Here is a 16,103-nt window from a genome sequence, read left to right as displayed (position 1 = left end):
TTCCAGCTGAGAAAAAGAAGAATTCAAAGTTGGCACCCACCCAACTTTGTTCATCCTCTGCTTCCCTTCCCTCCAACGTCAGCCACCCTTAGAGGCCCACGGTCGGTGGTCACGTCTATTCTTTTTGAGGGCGGGAGCGGGGGGCATCTCTTCATACTGACTCTGAAGATACTCACACAAGGGGTGGCCAGCAGGCAGAGCCGGGGAGCCAGAGTTTGCTGCCGCCTTCTGTCCCCGCGACTGCTCCCTCGTCCTGTGAGGGGCCGAGCGGGGGCGCCAGGGCCGGGGCCGGCCCCCAGCGTCTCAGCCTGGTCCCGGCTGTCTCCCAGGGGCTGCTACCTGCGTGGTTCTCCCTTCCTCTGTGTGGTCTCCTCTCAGACGGCCGTTTTGGTTTCATTTTATCTCATTCCTCCTGCTTTTCTGGTGATGGTCCCTGATTGCCTGTCTTGTCTGATAACCGACGTTCATTAAGCATTTTCAGAGCCAAAAGCCAAACCGAACGAAACAACCAAAAAACGAAAAAAAAAAAAAAATTTTTTTTTTTTTTTTTTTTCAAAGCAAAACCTGGTCTCAGACTAGTGTCTCTATTGCAGCCTGATCCCATCTAGAACTCCCTCTCCCACCTCTCTCCCTGTCTCCACTGTCCTGCCGGGGGGACCCCCCAGGGCCCCCCAGCCCCTTCCTGTCTGTCTGCTGGGTCGCCCTCCCTGTTTGTGTCTGCAGCGCAGCGGCCCCCGCCGGCCACGGGACCAGCGCACTCAGCCGCCGGCCAGACACCCACCCAGCCTCGTCTCACGCATCTTGTCTCTGTCCACCTGCCTCGTCGTTCCTCATTTTTTTACCTTTTAGCGTCTGCTGCATGTCAAGGCCCCTGCCTAACTCTCCTCTCTGACGTAACCTCCCTCGCCCCCTCTTTGCCTCCCCCCCTCTTTCCCTCCCCTCCCCTTAGCGGTCCTCCTCCTCCGGACCCAGCTCCTGGGCCATCGCCCCCCGCGGGCCAGGAGAACCACCCGTGTGCCTCCGCTCACCGCCGCGCAGGCTCCCCCCCTCGGGAGCCCGTGTCCCCACACACCTCCGGCCGAGCCGAGGACCTCCTGGCCACTAACCTCACGTGCGCCTCCACGGGCAGCATCGGGGCACAGTGTCTTGCCCGACGGCCAGGATGCTGCCGGCCGGCCCGCCTCTCTCTCCGCACGCTCCTGAGATGACTGGCCCCTCTCGCGGCCCCTGTCAAGCACTTGAATGTCTCGCTCTAGTCCTCTATAGACAAGCAGGCAACCAGCGCTGCCCCAATCGAGCCCCTGTTCTGTCTGTCTGTCTGTCCGTCCGTCGGACCGGGTCCATCGCTGTGCGTGTGTTTGTTCTCCCGGGTGTTTTGTTCTTAACTTTGCATGAGTGTCTGACGCACGTCCGTGCCCTCGAGACGGGGCGTCTTGCTGTCCAGGCACAGCCATCACCGGACCTCGCGGCCCTGTCCCTTTGTCCTGTGCCTCGTCCTGTGCCTGCCCGTCCAGCCTGAGCCGGGGTGTCTGCAGTCACGTGTGTCTGCCCGAGCGCTGAGGCCGTGCCGTCTGCTTCCGCGGCCCCCCGCGGCTGGGTCCGTCCACTCTGACCTCAAGCCGCCTCCTCTGTCTGTCGGCAGATGGGCCCCGCGTCCCGTCTGTGCCCTCGTGTGGTCGCCCCGCCCCCGCCCCCGCCCCCACCCCTGTTCCGCACCCCCCCCACCCCTGTTCCGCACCCCCCCCCCCCCCCCGCCGCCTCCTCGCCCCTGCCCTGAACACGCCCTTGGAGGTTCCCGGGATCGGCCCCTCGGCGCAGACGCCGCGCCGGCCCGGCACGCCGTGTTGGCTGTGTGTGCGCCACGCCGGGAGGCTGACTGTCTTGGGCCGCGGGAAGTGGGCTCTCATTAACCAGCGGCTCCGTGTTTGTCCCTTACTTGTGTTTTAGAGAAGGATGAGGCTGCAATTGAGCGCTCTCAGTTCAATGCCACGTCAGTAGCTGATGTGGACAAGCGGGTGAAACGGCGGCTCCTCATGGGTAACACTTTTCTTCCACTTCCTTTGTTGTACTTGCACCCTTGTCCGTGTGCGTGCGCGTGCGTGCGTGCTGCGGTGTGGGGCCGGGAGTGCGTGCTGGCGTGCGGGGTGTGCGTGCGTGGGGGGGGGCCCCCGGCGTGTGCCCGCGCGTGCCGTGTCCGAGCGGGGGGGAGGGGGCTCCACTCCAGATGTGAACTCGCTTTTCCCTCGTTAAAGGTTTTGCCCCTCACCAAACACGTGTATCTCTCTGTGTGTTTGTAGCAAAGAACCCAGAGCCAGTGTCTGGGGGCCTCTGCGGGTAAGGAGACCCCTCTACCCACCGTAAATGCCCACATTGGCTGTCGGGAGCCCCGAGGTCAGCAAAGCGACACTGAGACACAGAAGCAAAGGAGGGCATTAGGGCAGAGCAGCGATTCAGGCAGCACAGTGCCTCTCGGTCTCCTTGCCAAGGAGGGAAGCCACGCTCAGGGCGAAAAAGACCCATCTAGATTCGGGGCCCGGGGATCTCCGGGGCCTGCTTGATAGTTGGGAAATCTGCTGCCCAGAGAGGAGAGGACCATTAAGGTCAAAGCAAGACTCACTCGGCCCCTTCCGGCCCCAAGGCTCCTGACCCTGTGAACGACCCAGCCTGAGGTGGGCATACGGGGACAGCCCTGGCCCATTTTGTGCTGGTCCTGCTTCAGGCCCCCGCTTATCCTGAGGGGGCAGGTGTGATGGCGGCTGCGCTCCGGACACTCGCCCCGGGCTGGACCCAGATTCTAGGGAGGCTCGCCCGGAAACGGCTGGCGCTGCCCAGGGTGGCCCGGGCGGCCTGCTGGTGAGGCTGACCCTGAGCAGGGGAGGGGGGAGGAGGAGGAGGAGGAGGACCCGGCTGGCTGCTCGTCCGTCGAGCTCAGGCTGCGGAAGCACGGGGCAAGTCTGCCCCTCGTTCATCCATCCCCCTGCCCTCAGCTCTCCAGTTCTGCACTTGCTGGCCCCTGAGTGGTGCCAGCTGCCCGGCCGGGCCTCTGGAGCACAACCGTAGGGTCGCTTGGGACTGTCACACCCTTCCTTGTGGCACACCAGCCTGGGGCGCTGTGGGTCAGGTGGTACGTTTCCTATGTCCCAGAGGAGGAAACTGAAGTTCGTGGGGTCCTCTGGCTTGCCCGCAGTCACATACTACCCTTCGCAGCTGAGCTTAGCCCGAAGGTCGCGGCTGTGTGGGCCATCCTAAGCGTCAGGGTCCCGGGGCCGTGGAAGTCAGAGCCTCGGGGTCCCGGAGAGGTCACCTAGTTTCATGGTCCTCATATGGACCTCAAAAGAGTCCAGGCATCTAGGGAGAAGGGAAACGTAAATGGGGCCACGGGAGGGATGGGGCCTTTCGTGCTGGGAACTAGGCTTGAGGGCCCCCTCCCTGGTGGAGCTTCGAGGAGCAGAGGAGAGCCGGGCTGACAGTGTTCTGTGAAGCCTGAAGTCCATGCCGGGCAGGACAGGCGTCGCCCTGCTTCTCAAACAAGAACACTAGGGTCCAGGGGGTCTGGAGGATTCACCTCTGGTCCCACGGGCAGACGGGACTTCTGTCTGGAAGTCCCCTCTCCACAAGCTCTCTGGACGGGACTGTCATGTTGACTTGGGCTGTCTGGGCTGGCCTGGGAAGGGCTGGAAATGGCCACGGGGCGGGCTTGAAGGCCCCAGCGGGCAGGCGCGCCCACGAGTCTCCAGGACCCAGAGCTAAGTAACCATCCTTGAGGGTTCCATGAAAGGCGCCGTCTAGAGCACTGGTGCGCCCCTCCCTCGAGAGCCCATAATTCTTAGCACCTGTCTCCTCTGAGAGCAGCCCATGTGGGACAGACTTGGGATCCAACTGAACTTCAGGCTCTAACTAGCAGCACTTGGCGAGGACGGCTGCTCCCAGGCTGTGTGAACGGAGGCACGACAATGGAGAACGAGGGAGGTCGCCAGCCCCGTTGTCCCCTGTGCTGGTCAGAGCACGCCTGGGGCATCACATTCAGAGCCCGGCCCTGTGTGGAAAGAGCAGCGTAGACCATGAAGGGAACCAGAGTTGGATGAGCATCGTTGGCCGGTGTGACAGAGCCTGTGGCTGGTGGGCATGTGCGCCCTGTTTGGGGTCCTTGGAAGGGATGCGGTAGAATAGGCAGAGGGAAGGACCTTGTTCTGTGGCCCAGGAGCAGATGAGGGAGGCAAGACACTGAAGGGTTTGAGGGCAAGGTCGGACCCTGGGCCACCCAGCTCCAGAGTCTGCCCCCCTTGACCCGGATCCTCCTGAGAGGGCAGAGACTAGCGAGGAAGGGCAGAGCCAGAATGCCCTGGAACCATCTACTATCAGCGGTGCCCATTATAGTCACGGTACAGGCTTCTGCCAGAGCAGGGCACGCGTGCTACAGTCCCCCGGTGGCTGAGATGTCAGTGACCTTCCTGTGTCAACAGGTCTCGTTTTTAGGGGGTAGGATAAGACTGAGCGCAGGGTGGCGCTTGGCGGCCCTGTGAGGCGCCGTGAGCATGCGCCACCCCGGCCCTGTCCGTGGTGCCCCACGTCAACGACAGACTGGTTCTGCAGCCTTGGGGTGACACCCCCTTCTCCGTGCCACAGAAAGGGTGATGGTCTGTCACAGAACAGCCTGGGGCCATTCAGGGCTGCAGAGCCCTGCCCCACCCTTGGGGTCCCGGCTGCACCCAGCCGTTGCTCTCTGTAGTTACCCCCAGTCACCGAGCACAGGCGAAGAGCAGGGGCGGTTACATTTCCTTTCAAGAGGCTCCAAATACGTAAGAGATTTTCTGTTGACATTAAAATCGATTGAAATATTTGGGCTTGAGGGTTGGAGTGATAAATTTCAAATATCTGGCCGACTTGTGCGAAGCCCCTGAACACCCCGCTAAGTTTGCCAGGGGCCCCTGGGGCCCCACTCACAGCAAGACTGATGAGGCGCTGTTTTGTTGTTCGTGTCAGCCCGGGTCTTCGGTCAGTCCCTTCCCCACAGTGTACGTGGGTTGGATGCCGTGTTAGCTTCCTGTTGCTGTGAACAAGCTACCGCAATCTTAGTGCCTTAAAACAGCACAACTCGTTGTCTCCCGCGGGCCAGAGACCGGACTCAGGACTCACCGGGCTAAAATCAAGGTGTCAGCAAGGGCTGCATTTTTTTTCTGGAAGCTCTAGAAACTTCTAGAACCACCCACATTTCTTGATTTTTGGCCACTTCCTCCGTCTTCAAAGCCGGTAGCATTGCATCTCCCTGACCTTGCTCCCGTCTCTTTCTCTGACCTCTCTCCTCCACTTTTAAGGAAACTTGTGACCACATCGGGCCCACCCAGATGATCCAGGACAAGCTCCCATCTCAGGGGCCTTAATTTAATCGCATCTGCAGAGTCGCCTCTGCCATGCAGGGTCATGGGGAATTAAGGACGTTCCAGGGAGCTGTTATTATACTGACCGCAAGGGGGTTCACGCTTGGGCTCGGAGGAACCTCCCGGGATGTCTGGCTGCTGTGAGCTCCAGAGGCAGAGCCCACGTCTGCCCTCTTTACTGGTTTATCCCAGGGCCCCCGGGGCCACCATTCTCCCGGCACAAGCCCGGGGCTGGCAGCACGGGATGCATTGGACGGTGCAGGAAGCCCCGCCCCCGCCCCCGCCCCTGCAGGTGGGCTTAGAGCCCCCGCCGCCCGCCCCCCACCACGGTGAGCACCCACCGCTCCTTCCGGCAGCCTCAGTGCCCTTCAGCCCACTCCCTCTGCTGACTTGCGCTCCTCACCAGTGAGTCTTCCCGCAGCCCTGAGGCAGACGTCCCCACTTTGCAGATGGAGGTGAGGCCCCACAGAGGGAATACTCACACTCCTCCTCCCCAGCTCCCGGCCCCTCTGCCCACCCAGGGGCCGCCCGCCTGCCACCTCTTTTGTGCGGCCACCACCTCCCAGGCCTCACCAACCTCCCAGGCCACCTCCCCCCAGACCTACCTGGCTGGCATCCATCACCTCCCGGAAGCCACCCTCTGCCTGTCCCTCAGGCCTGCACCTGCAGCTTCCTGCTCTAGTGGGCCCTGTCACCCACCATTCTTTACCCAGGTGCCATCTTAGAGAGTTCCGCCTGACAGAGGCTTGTCCAGACCTAACTGGTCCTTCCTTGCCACCCCCATCTCCACTCCTTGCCCCTCCTCCGCCAGCACCCTATTTTGTCATAAGCCTGGGACTCCCTGACGTGTGGCAGATGCCAAGACTATGCCAGCTCTGATGGCCCCTGGGGGCACAGCGTGGGGCCTTGCCCAGAGCGGGAGCACAGGGTAGGCTGGTTGGCCGAGAGCATGAATGAAGGCTTCCTGGAGGAGGGGACCGGGGTTGAGTGGGGCCTCACTGCTCGCTGTTCACACAGGCAGGTGTCCAGCTGGGAGAGAAAGGGCAGACCCAGATCCTGAATCCTGGGCAAGGCTGGCAGTGGGGAGGGGCTCAGGCAGATGTGAGGCAAGGGAGGTGATGACACAGGGCAGGTTCCTGACCCAGAGGGGAGACTGAGGCTTAGAGGGGTGTGACTCACCCCCAGCCTCCCAGTAGGTCAGGCAGAACCAGGGTTCCTGGTGCCCGGGCCCTGCATTTGCAAGGACCAAGCCTGGCTGGGGGAAGCGGGCCCGCCCCCACCCTGCAGAGGCCCAGGGCACTCGCCCTCAAGTCCCTGGGCTGCCTTTGGAGCCTGAGGCCTTGCAGCCTTCCCCCTCTCTCCGGGCCCCACGTGAAATCTGAATCTGGTTCTAGCCGGTCTGTAGGCCCGTCTCCTAAAGTATAAAAACTGTGAGAGATGATCCTTCTGGGGGCACAGCTAACACAAGACCTCTCCCGCACGCCCCTGTCTCAGCCCCCAGAATGAGGGTAGGGGCGAAGGCAGGGTACGGGGAGCTGCGGACATTCTCCCTCCCAACTACAGGTGTGGGTACAGGTCAGTGTGGGCAAGCCGTGGCCCAGGCTCTGGGGGCGGGTTCTGTGAAGGAAGACCGCAGATGGGGCGGCGGGCAGAGAGAACCTGGCAGGAAACGTGGGCCGAGGCCCAGTTGTTGGGCTTCAGACCCTGCGGTAGACGGGGGTTTTGCAGACACGGCGTGCGGCAGAGAATCCTAAAGCGTGAAGCCGGCGTGTGGCGGTGTGGACGCGGCACGGGCCAGAGCGTGTTCGTGAAACTGGAGGTCAGAGGGGGGTGGGGTCTAGCGTGTGGGGAGCTCCGAATGGTGTCACAAAGAGAGTGACGTGGTCAGACCGCCAGGTGGGATGACCCCTGAGGACTGAGGGAGACAGTCGTCCTCCGCTGGCAGAAGTGGCCGGGCTCAGGGAGGTGAGGGTTAAGCCAGGGTCCCCTGGCTTTTCAGGGGCAGGTGTTTTGTGGCTTCCCTGGGGGAATCCATGCTTGGACCAGAGGGCTGGGCGTGGGGTGAGGGGCAATGAACTGGGCATTGGAACGCCCGGCCTGCCCCGCTGCTCCTCACTCCGCTCCGTCCCACCGGTGGCCGGGCACACTTGACCCCCGCACACTCCTGGGCCTCAACGCTCCCTGCCCGCAGCCCCTCGCTGTCCTGCCTTAACCCTTCCCTAGTTTTCTTGGCCCCTCAGGATTTGGTCCAAGTGGGTCCCAGAGCCCTTTGGGATGTGACCTCAACGCCCCCCCCCCCAACACCTAATGGCCCAGTTCCTGAGGTATCTGCCAGTCGACGTGGCTCCCCTGCCCTGCCACACTCAGGAGGGCCCTGGAGGGGCGATACTGATTGTCCGTGGTGGCCGTAGATGGAAGGCACCCCAAAGAGCGCAGGGCATCTTTATTTTACCAGTACGATCTTTGGTTCAGCCGCACTCTCCAGAGGAGCCCCAGCGGGGAGAAACAAGTGAAACTACCCCGGGGCCCCAGCCACACCCCCCTCCCCTGCGCCCCTCCTGCCCCAGCCACCTTGCTGCCCCACCTTCCCTTGCTGCTCCCCCTGGCCTCGCTCGGGGCTTCCCGGGCCGGCACCAACCAGGAGCAGGCCCGGTGGCGGCTGCAGGCCGGCTGACCACCGACCAAGGAACAGCCAGAGCTCAGGGCTTCCTGCATATTTCCAGGTCTGTCCCAAGGAGGGGTCGGGGGGTGTCACGCTGCTCAGCCGGGCCGTGTCTCTGTCTTAAGGACCACGCGTTCTTGATTAGGGTTCCGCTAACGGTGACTCTTTCCAGTTTGTCGTCCTGGCCCGGGCTCTGGAGCCAGACCCGGGCTGCATCCTGGCGACCCAGTGACTGGGGTCACCTCACGTCTCTGAGCCTTAGCGTTCTCTTTTGCAAGGAGGGGGTCGTAGTCTCTGCTCTGAAGCGGCTTGGATGAGGTGCTTGATGTGGAGCACCTGGCCCACATGGGGCACAGGGCAGCCGCCCGGCTGCATCCGGTCTTTCCACCCTCTCCTCCCCAGGCCCTCGGCACCGTACTAGGGCACCCGGAATGCTGGGCCCAGGCCGTGAGGCGAGAGGCCTCGGGCCTGCCGGACCTCGGTCGGGTCACGGGCGGTGATGCCATAAGAAAGGGGGCCGGAAGAGCCAGCGGGGTGAACAGGCGCCTTTCAGAGGCCAGCCAGGCCCCTGCCGTCTAGAGCCCTCCGTGAGGTCCACCCAGCTCACAGGCCAGAGCTCCGGAGCGGGAGGGCGGGCTCCGTGTGCCGGCTGCACCGGCCCCAGGAAGTCCCGGGCTCGGAGGGGGAGCGCCAGACGTTGGTGTGCGGGTGCCGGGCGGCGCCTCCCTCAGCCCAGGGCCGTGCTCGGACCGGGCTGTCCCCGAGGGCCGGCAGCCATCAGGAATCTGGAACAAGGCTCCCCTCTGCCGGGCAGCCTCTGGGCTGAGACTTTGTGTACCTAGACACGTAGATGTTCCCAGCAATCGCCAGGGCGCCCTTCGTGGTACAGGTGAGACCGAGGCGCGGGGGTGAGCGGCCGAGGAGCCCCCTAACCTCCCACAGCCCCTCCAGGGAAAGGCGGGCAGGTGACACACAGCCAGAGGGCCTTAGCTGCTGGCGGGTGTTCTGGAAGAAGGGTGTGACCCCCAAACCTCCACGGCCACACGTGGTCGGAAGGGTCACCAGCCGGGCCTTCGGGAGCCCTCCGTAGAACCACCCCCTCCCCGCTGAGGACTGCCTCAAACAAGAGGGTGCGTGTGAGCCCCCCTTGATCTGCCCTTAGCACCCCTCCCCTTAGGAAGCAGAGTAAAGGCGGGAGTCAGAGGCCAGGGTAAAGGCTTGCCGTGGCTCTGCCCCTGCCCCCGGCATTAATATAAAACCTCAGTTGGAGAAACTTCCCCAAGGTCTGCTCATCTCACTCTTGGTCGGCCTCTTCCCTGCCGTCAGCCCCCACCCCCATTGCCACAGACTGCCGGGCACCGTCCCTCAGGTCCGGAAGGGCCCTGCGCTCCGAGCACCGGAGTGGAAACCCCACCCACCAGGCAGGCCCGTGAGAGGGTGTGGTCCCTGAGATCATGCACCTGCCCAGTGTCTCCAGAGGACAGTGTCACGGACACTTACTCGCAGCACACTGCCCTGAGCTGGGACGGGGCCCAGGTGGATGGAGCCCATGGGGTGATGCGGGCCTGAGGGCCTGGTCGTTCCACGCAGCCTGGCCAGAGCCCGCACAGGGCCCGGGGCCGGGGGGGGGGGGGGGGGGGGGGGGCGGCGTCCCACAGTCGCCCGCCTATGTGCGACAAGGGCAGAGTCCAGAACCCACTCAGGCTGCCTCAGGGCTGGCCGGCTCTTTGAAAATCATGGGCCGAAGGGTCCGCTGGCCTCAGATGTGACAGAGCAGTGCTGGGTGCTAAGCGGGGCTTCCGAGGTTCCCTCCCACTTCCCCTCAAACCCCGGCTTGGGGCCCCTTCCCCGAAGGGCCTACAGTCCCGGCCTCCACAACTGCCCCGCCCCCGGCTCCACACGCCCCCTTCCCCCACAGCCCCCATATCACACTGCCACCAGCGTGTCCCCCAGGGCCCAGCTCAGAGACCGGGGTGCTCCTGGGGCGGGATCATCCGGCACCCGGCCCTCACGGGGCGGCTCCCCACATGGGTAAGACCACCCTCCGCAAACCGCTCCCGGGAGCCGGCAGAGCGGGGCTTCCGGGCAGAGGTGAGGAGGCAGTGTGGTAAGGAGCAGGGGCGGCAGGCGGCAGACAGGGACGACCCCTACTCCCCCCGGTCCCTGCCGAGGGGCTGGGGAAGCGGCTTCTGCTGTCGGCCCGAGGCCTGACTCTTCTCACTTGCCCGAGGGACTTCACGAAGGTGACCAACCTCACTGTGCCAGCATAGTGAGGGACATCGGCCTGCTGACGATGCCCACGATGGGCCACGGGCCCGCCTGGAGGTCAGTAGTCTGCTCGAAGACACGGGCAGTGAAGGAGAGCCGGGCCAGTGTTTAAGAGTTCTCTTATCCCAAAGTGACGGGAGCCATGGAAGGCTCAGGAATCAGCTGAGGGAAGAGAGATCAAAGGCCAGACAGTCCACAGCTGGGCTGGGAGAGCCAGTGGCTAGCCCCTCTTCCCAGCTGGCTTCAGTTGACCTTAGTGGCAAAAGGGCAGGCGGACCAGCCCTGACTAGACAGGTGCTCCCGCCACCGGGGTAAGGGCCTTAAAGGGACAGACCCTGGGCTGACAGGGTCTCCGTGGGTCACTGGGCTCACATCTCAGCCACCAGATCGGAGCCTCCGGGGCGGGGCCTGACACCTGCACTGTAGACGAGCCTGTGATTCCAGGCCCACCACAGGGGAGAAGCCCCGAGACGGGAGCATCCGTGGCCTAACGTCCCACGGCGCATCGGGAACTAAGCATAGCATTCAGGCCTCTGGACTCACGTCCGGTTCTCATCAGGGCACGCCACCTCGGCCCCACCCTGTGCTACAGTGCCCAGCGCTGTTCGGTGATGCCCTCCTTGGCCTGAGACGCCCCCCTGCCTTCTGAGCCAGGTGAAGCCACTCCCCCTGCCGTCAGCCCATGTGGGCGCCCGCCTCGCCCAGGGCCCGTGACGCAGGCTGGTGCCGCTGGACGCGGGTCCTCCCCCGCCGTCAGGCTCATCTCAGGCGCCCTCCCCCTGCCAGGCCCAGCATGGGGCCGGGGCTCGGTCTCTCCGCTTCATCCCATTCCTCCAGAGCCTTGTTCTTTCCTCTGGTCATTCGGCAGAAATCAGTCCCGCACCGGGCTTGGGGTCACCCTGACACAGCCCTGCCTGGGGAGCGAGCGGTCCCTGGGGGAGACCGCCACCCAAACCGAGGCCAGGGCCTGGGAGAGCCAGCAGGGCTCAGGAGAGCTTGGAGGGGCCTCCTGGGTCGTGAGGGGCACGCGAGCCGGGGCCAAGGGCTGAGGCCTGATGGGGTGGGGGGCGGCGGTGGGCCCGGACTCCTGTGAGAAGAGCAGGAGTCTGTCTCCCCCGATAAACCGTTAACCCCTGAGGCCTGGTTGCCGTCAGACTCCTCTCGAGCTCCTCTCCCTCAGTCCTCAGCCACCTCGTGCCAAGGAGTCCTTCCCAAACCGGTGGTCAGAGCACTGAGCCCATCTGCTGCCCCCCTAGGCTGAGGCCTCCACAAGACCAGGGACTGTCTGAGGCGCGTGTGCCCCACACAGAGCAGGAGCTCAGGAAATAGTTGTCAGCCGAGTCAGCAACCGACTGGGTGCTAAGACCCCTCACGGGAGGTCGTAAGAGGTGGAGCTGAGAGTGAGCGTGTGGTCGACCCGCTCTGGGCCCCCAAGAAACGCTTTGTGACGACTCACAAAGCACCATGACATCCACATCTGTCCGGGCCCCGTACGAACTCCACGGTCAACACCATCACCTCCACTTCGCACGTCAGGAAGCCTGAGCTCCCGGAGTGAGGGGGCTTGCCCCAGGCCCTGCCTTCAGAAAGGCCTGCCCCCCATTGGTTGAGTGCTCTGTTGTCTGTCTTGAAATGTTTAATTTTTGAACAAGGGCCCTTCATTTTAATTTTGCCCTGGGTCTCATAATGTGAGGTTCCCTCTGCCTGGACAAGCTGTTTAACTTCCTGGAGCCTCAGTTTCTCTTCCTGCAAAAGAGGCCAGCCTCTGGGGCTGCTGGGAGGCCGGCAGATGTTAACGGAGGAGAAGATCCTCTGTTAGCTGTAGAGGGCTGTGCCCCGGGAGGGTCTCTCCTCGTCTCTCCAGGGGGAGAGGGAGAGGCCTTTGGAAAGACCCAGTAGCTGTCTTGGAGAGGCGGGTTCCGGGAGAGACTGGAGGGCTCACGGGGTCCTTCCCAGAGTAAGGCAGTGGTCTGGAGGAGAGGGACCCTTGCGAGGCCGTAATTGTCACAGAGGAAGACACTGGTGGCCTGGCCCAGAATGGCAGCAGTAAGGGCAGGGGCTGGAATCAGATGTTAAAGAAGTGGCAAGACCAGGCCTGGGGGCCCCAGGCGAGGGGGCAAATGGGTGGGGGTAGGATGCACAGAGAACACTGGAACAGGAGGGATGTGGAAAGTATAGTACCTGCTCGGCTGTGTGGGGTCCTGGGCCGGGGCTGGAGGTTTCAGGCCGTCAGGTGGGTTGGAGTCAGACCCAGCAGGGCCCAGCAGCTCGGCCACTCACCGGCCACACAGCCCCGGGCAGATTCCTCTCCAGGGAGGTGGAGGGGGCAGGAGAGCCTTACCTTGCTGCTAAGAGCCCGGGGCACACGAGGCTTGGAAGGCTGAGTTGGGTCCGGAGCAGGTGACCCGCCATAACCAGGTGCTATGGGATGAGGAGGTCTGGACCCAGAATAGCCCCTGAGGGCCTTTCTTGGGGGCCCAGAGCTCCTTGCTCAGGACCTGAGTCTAGACACCACACCTCATCTAGAGCAACATAAGAGATTAAAAGTGTACCCAGAGCAGGGGAGAGGCCAGAGAGTGGGTGACCCTCCAAGCTGACCCCAGCCTCCTCCCGGCCTCTGCCCGCCCAGTGGGTCCCGAGGCCCCAGCGCTCTGGAAGGCCAAGATTCCGAGCCCCATCGGGGCCTCCGGAGGTGGGGAGGGCCCACGGGAGCCTGCCTGGTCAGGTCCATTTCTCAGGGACACAGCCCCCAGTGCCCCCACCTCACCCCACCTCCACTGCCACGGGGAGCCCCAGGCGCCATCACGGTCACGAGTGAGGTCCCGGCTGTGCCCCCCCCCCCCACCGGCTCTCCAAGGCCTGGGCCTTAATTACCTGCACCTGGAGAGCAGACAGGTCCTCCGGCCCCGCTCCAGAGAGGGCTGTCCCACATGAAAGGCCGAAAAGGCACCTGAGGGTTGCGCTTTGATTTGGGGCTGGGAGGCCTCTCTGGTTAGAACCCCAGGAGGGGAAACTGACGCTTGTTAAGCAACTCCCCCCTGCGGAGCCCCAGACCAGTGGCTGTGAAGTGGGGAGTTTGTCTGAACTTCACCGCAGCTCTCTCGGGAGGGAAGGCTTGCCGGGCGAGGGTGCCGAGGACCAACCCGAGGGGTAGCCTTCTTCGGTCACTCGGTGAGTGACACCCCGGCCCACGCACCTCCACTGCCCCAGTTAACAGTCGGGTTAAGAGCAGGCCACGTGCGGGTCAGAGCGTGGCTGGTGCTGACGGAGGCCAGCCTGGTGCAGGGAAGGGCGGGGGCCTGTCTGTGCCTGGGGCTGGGGAGGCTCTGCATGGAGGTGGTCTTTGAGCTGGGCCTTGGGACCTGAGCAAGCCGGAGGCCTCCGAGCCCCTGGGCCGGCACACCAAGCTTCGGGGCTGGGGTTGGTGGAGACCCTCGGAAAGACAGACCAGGAGGAGTCAGGGGCCGGGACGCTTGCCTTTCAGTAGTAGTCACAGCTCCTCCCATCACGGGGAAGGCATTAGCCTTGAGAAGAAGGGCCGGTGGTCCCCTGCCACCGGTGGCCCCTGTGTCCGGGACATTCCGGACAAGGCCCACCACGGCCCCCGCAGAATCTGCACACTCACACGGAAGGGAAAGCCGGATGTCCGCCTCTCACTGCCCTGCCCACCCCCACACACAGAGTTGAAGTTCAAAGGAAAGGCATCAGAGTTTGGTATAATCAGCAGCAGGGACTCCTGGCTATCGGGGTATGTATTCAGTCATCACTCCCGCAGGAACGCAGACACCACAGAAGGACAGACGGAATAAACCAGTTAGGGGGAGGCTTCAGGGAAAAAAGCCCCCAGGGCCAGGTGCGCGGAGGAAGCCAAGGTAGACAGGCAGGGGGGGGTTCGGGTTATAAAAGATGGGGCCCTCGGCTCCTCAGTTCCCAACGTGGAAGGGAAGAGGGGAAGTCCACTCAGGCACGGTTCCCACAAGATCAAAGCACACAGATGCTCAGAAAGAGCTCAGAGGCCTTAGGAACGGTCCCCTCCGTGTGCGGGCCACCTGCACCCTGGTGACCCAGCTCTGCCAGCCCCTTCTCCAGGCCTGGGGAGGATCACTCTCACCACACGACGGGTTGGATGACCTGGGGCTCTGCCCCAGCCACTCCAGGCCCTTTGAATTTGCAAAGGAAGGAAAAAAAAAAAAAAAAAAGCACTAGACAAGTTTCAAGTGGACAAAAACCAGATGCCTTTGGCTTATGGCTCAATGAGAACAGATGTTGAGCTGAGTGCCTCATGAAGGTGATGGATGGTGTGCGGGCTCGGGGAACCACCCCCTGGGAACCCCACGGCCAGGGTCACAAGCCAGTCCACGCTGAGACCTGTTCCGGAGCCCCAGGGACTGCCAGTCCCCGGGTTTGGAGTCTGAGTCCAGGCAGGACAAGGGTTTAGGAATCCGGCGCTGGGCAGTTAAATACCAGCCAAGCTGATCTCAGCAACGGCTCCACGTGGCAGTGTTGATCCTGTTGTGGGGTGGGGGGGAGACCTTTACACAAGCACAGCCCTCTGTCGTGTGTAGACGGTTTCCCATCCATCATCATCGAAGTGGGTCCTCACCAGCAATCCCACGGAAACGGTGTCATTCTCCCATTTTACAGATGGGGAGCCCAAGGCTCAGGGAAGCCCACAGCTAGAGGGCATCAGCCAGAACTCAAATTCAGGTCTCCTCTCTCAGGAGGTTCCCCCCCGCCCCCATGAATGGAGAAAGGCGATGGTGGCTTCTGTCCCAGGAGACTGAGCGTCTCTGTCTCTTTTCCCCTCTCCCAGAGACGTGTGCAGTAAACAACGGAGGCTGTGACCGGACCTGCAGGGACACAGCCACTGGCGTGCGATGCAGCTGCCCGGTGGGATTCACGCTGCAACCGGATGGGAAGACGTGCAAAGGTCAGCGCAAAGCCACGGCGGCACGGGTACCCCCCTGCGCTCGCCACTCAGGCAGGGACGGGGCCGCGCGCTCGGGTCCGGTGTGTGGCCACGAGTCACTGCAAGGGCAGGGGTCAGCGGTCCCCGAGGCTTCTGCTGGAGAGGCCGAGAAGGGGGAGGGTCGGTACCAGTGCCCCCCAGCAGGGTTCAAGAGAACGCTGCATCGGTAGGGTCCTGAGCAAAACAGCGGCGCTCTGCGATCCGAGAGACCGGCTGTGCACTGTGCTGTGCTGGGTGAGCAGCGTCTTCACTGCGGGGCCTCCTAGGCCCACAGTGATACATCGTGGTCCCCCCAACAGACACACACCCGGGGTGAGAGCTGTGGCCGTCCCTTCCCCTCCCCTTCACGGGAGCACCTGGCAGAGCTGGGGCATCGGCACGACCCGGGGAGGTTTGGGGAGGACAGGTCTCCTTGTACAGAGACGGGATTGTCTTCTTGTCACCGTTGGAAAAAAGAGAACGCTGCGTGTTCTTGTGGCTGGAGGAGTGAAATTGTGGGGGCTCTCGGGACTAGGGGTGCAGAAGGACCTCCGTTTGCAGTTAGAGATGAGGTTCCGGGAGGATGAGAGTCTTGCGGGAATGGACCGCTCTCCCGGCCGCTGGGCGTGACAGCAGGTGGAGCTTGCTCGGCTCTTCCCCCTCTCGCTCCCTGATTCAACCCACAGGGTTCTGAGTGCCCCCGGAGGTGCTCGTGGTGTTAGGGGTCCGTCAGGACACAAGAAGCGAGAGCTGGCAGGTCCAGAGACTGAAGGGGCCTCCCTGCAGCCCTCGCAAAGGAGCCCCAAGCACCAGAGCCCCCTGCAGGGGAGGGAGAGCCCCCCTCAGC

At 63.2% G+C, this 16,103-nt stretch overlaps 1 protein-coding gene across 1 annotated transcript in view; it reads left to right on the top strand.

Moving 5' to 3' along the window:
- Positions 1 to 16,103, top strand: part of SCUBE1 (signal peptide, CUB domain and EGF like domain containing 1) — a 180,746-nt gene that overhangs the window by 129,289 nt on the left and 35,354 nt on the right. The window contains exons 11-12 of the mRNA XM_030320864.2: positions 1,948 to 2,037; positions 15,122 to 15,238. Of these exons, the coding sequence (XP_030176724.2) occupies positions 1,948 to 2,037; positions 15,122 to 15,238 (207 nt within the window). The remainder of the gene's footprint in view (positions 1 to 1,947; positions 2,038 to 15,121; positions 15,239 to 16,103) is intronic.

This window comes from Lynx canadensis, chromosome B4 (assembly GCF_007474595.2).
Source record: "Lynx canadensis isolate LIC74 chromosome B4, mLynCan4.pri.v2, whole genome shotgun sequence".
Classification (NCBI taxonomy): domain Eukaryota; kingdom Metazoa; phylum Chordata; class Mammalia; order Carnivora; family Felidae; genus Lynx; species Lynx canadensis.
The sequence above is the reverse complement of the archived record's forward strand: the minus strand, read 5'-3'. Positions and strand labels throughout refer to the sequence as shown.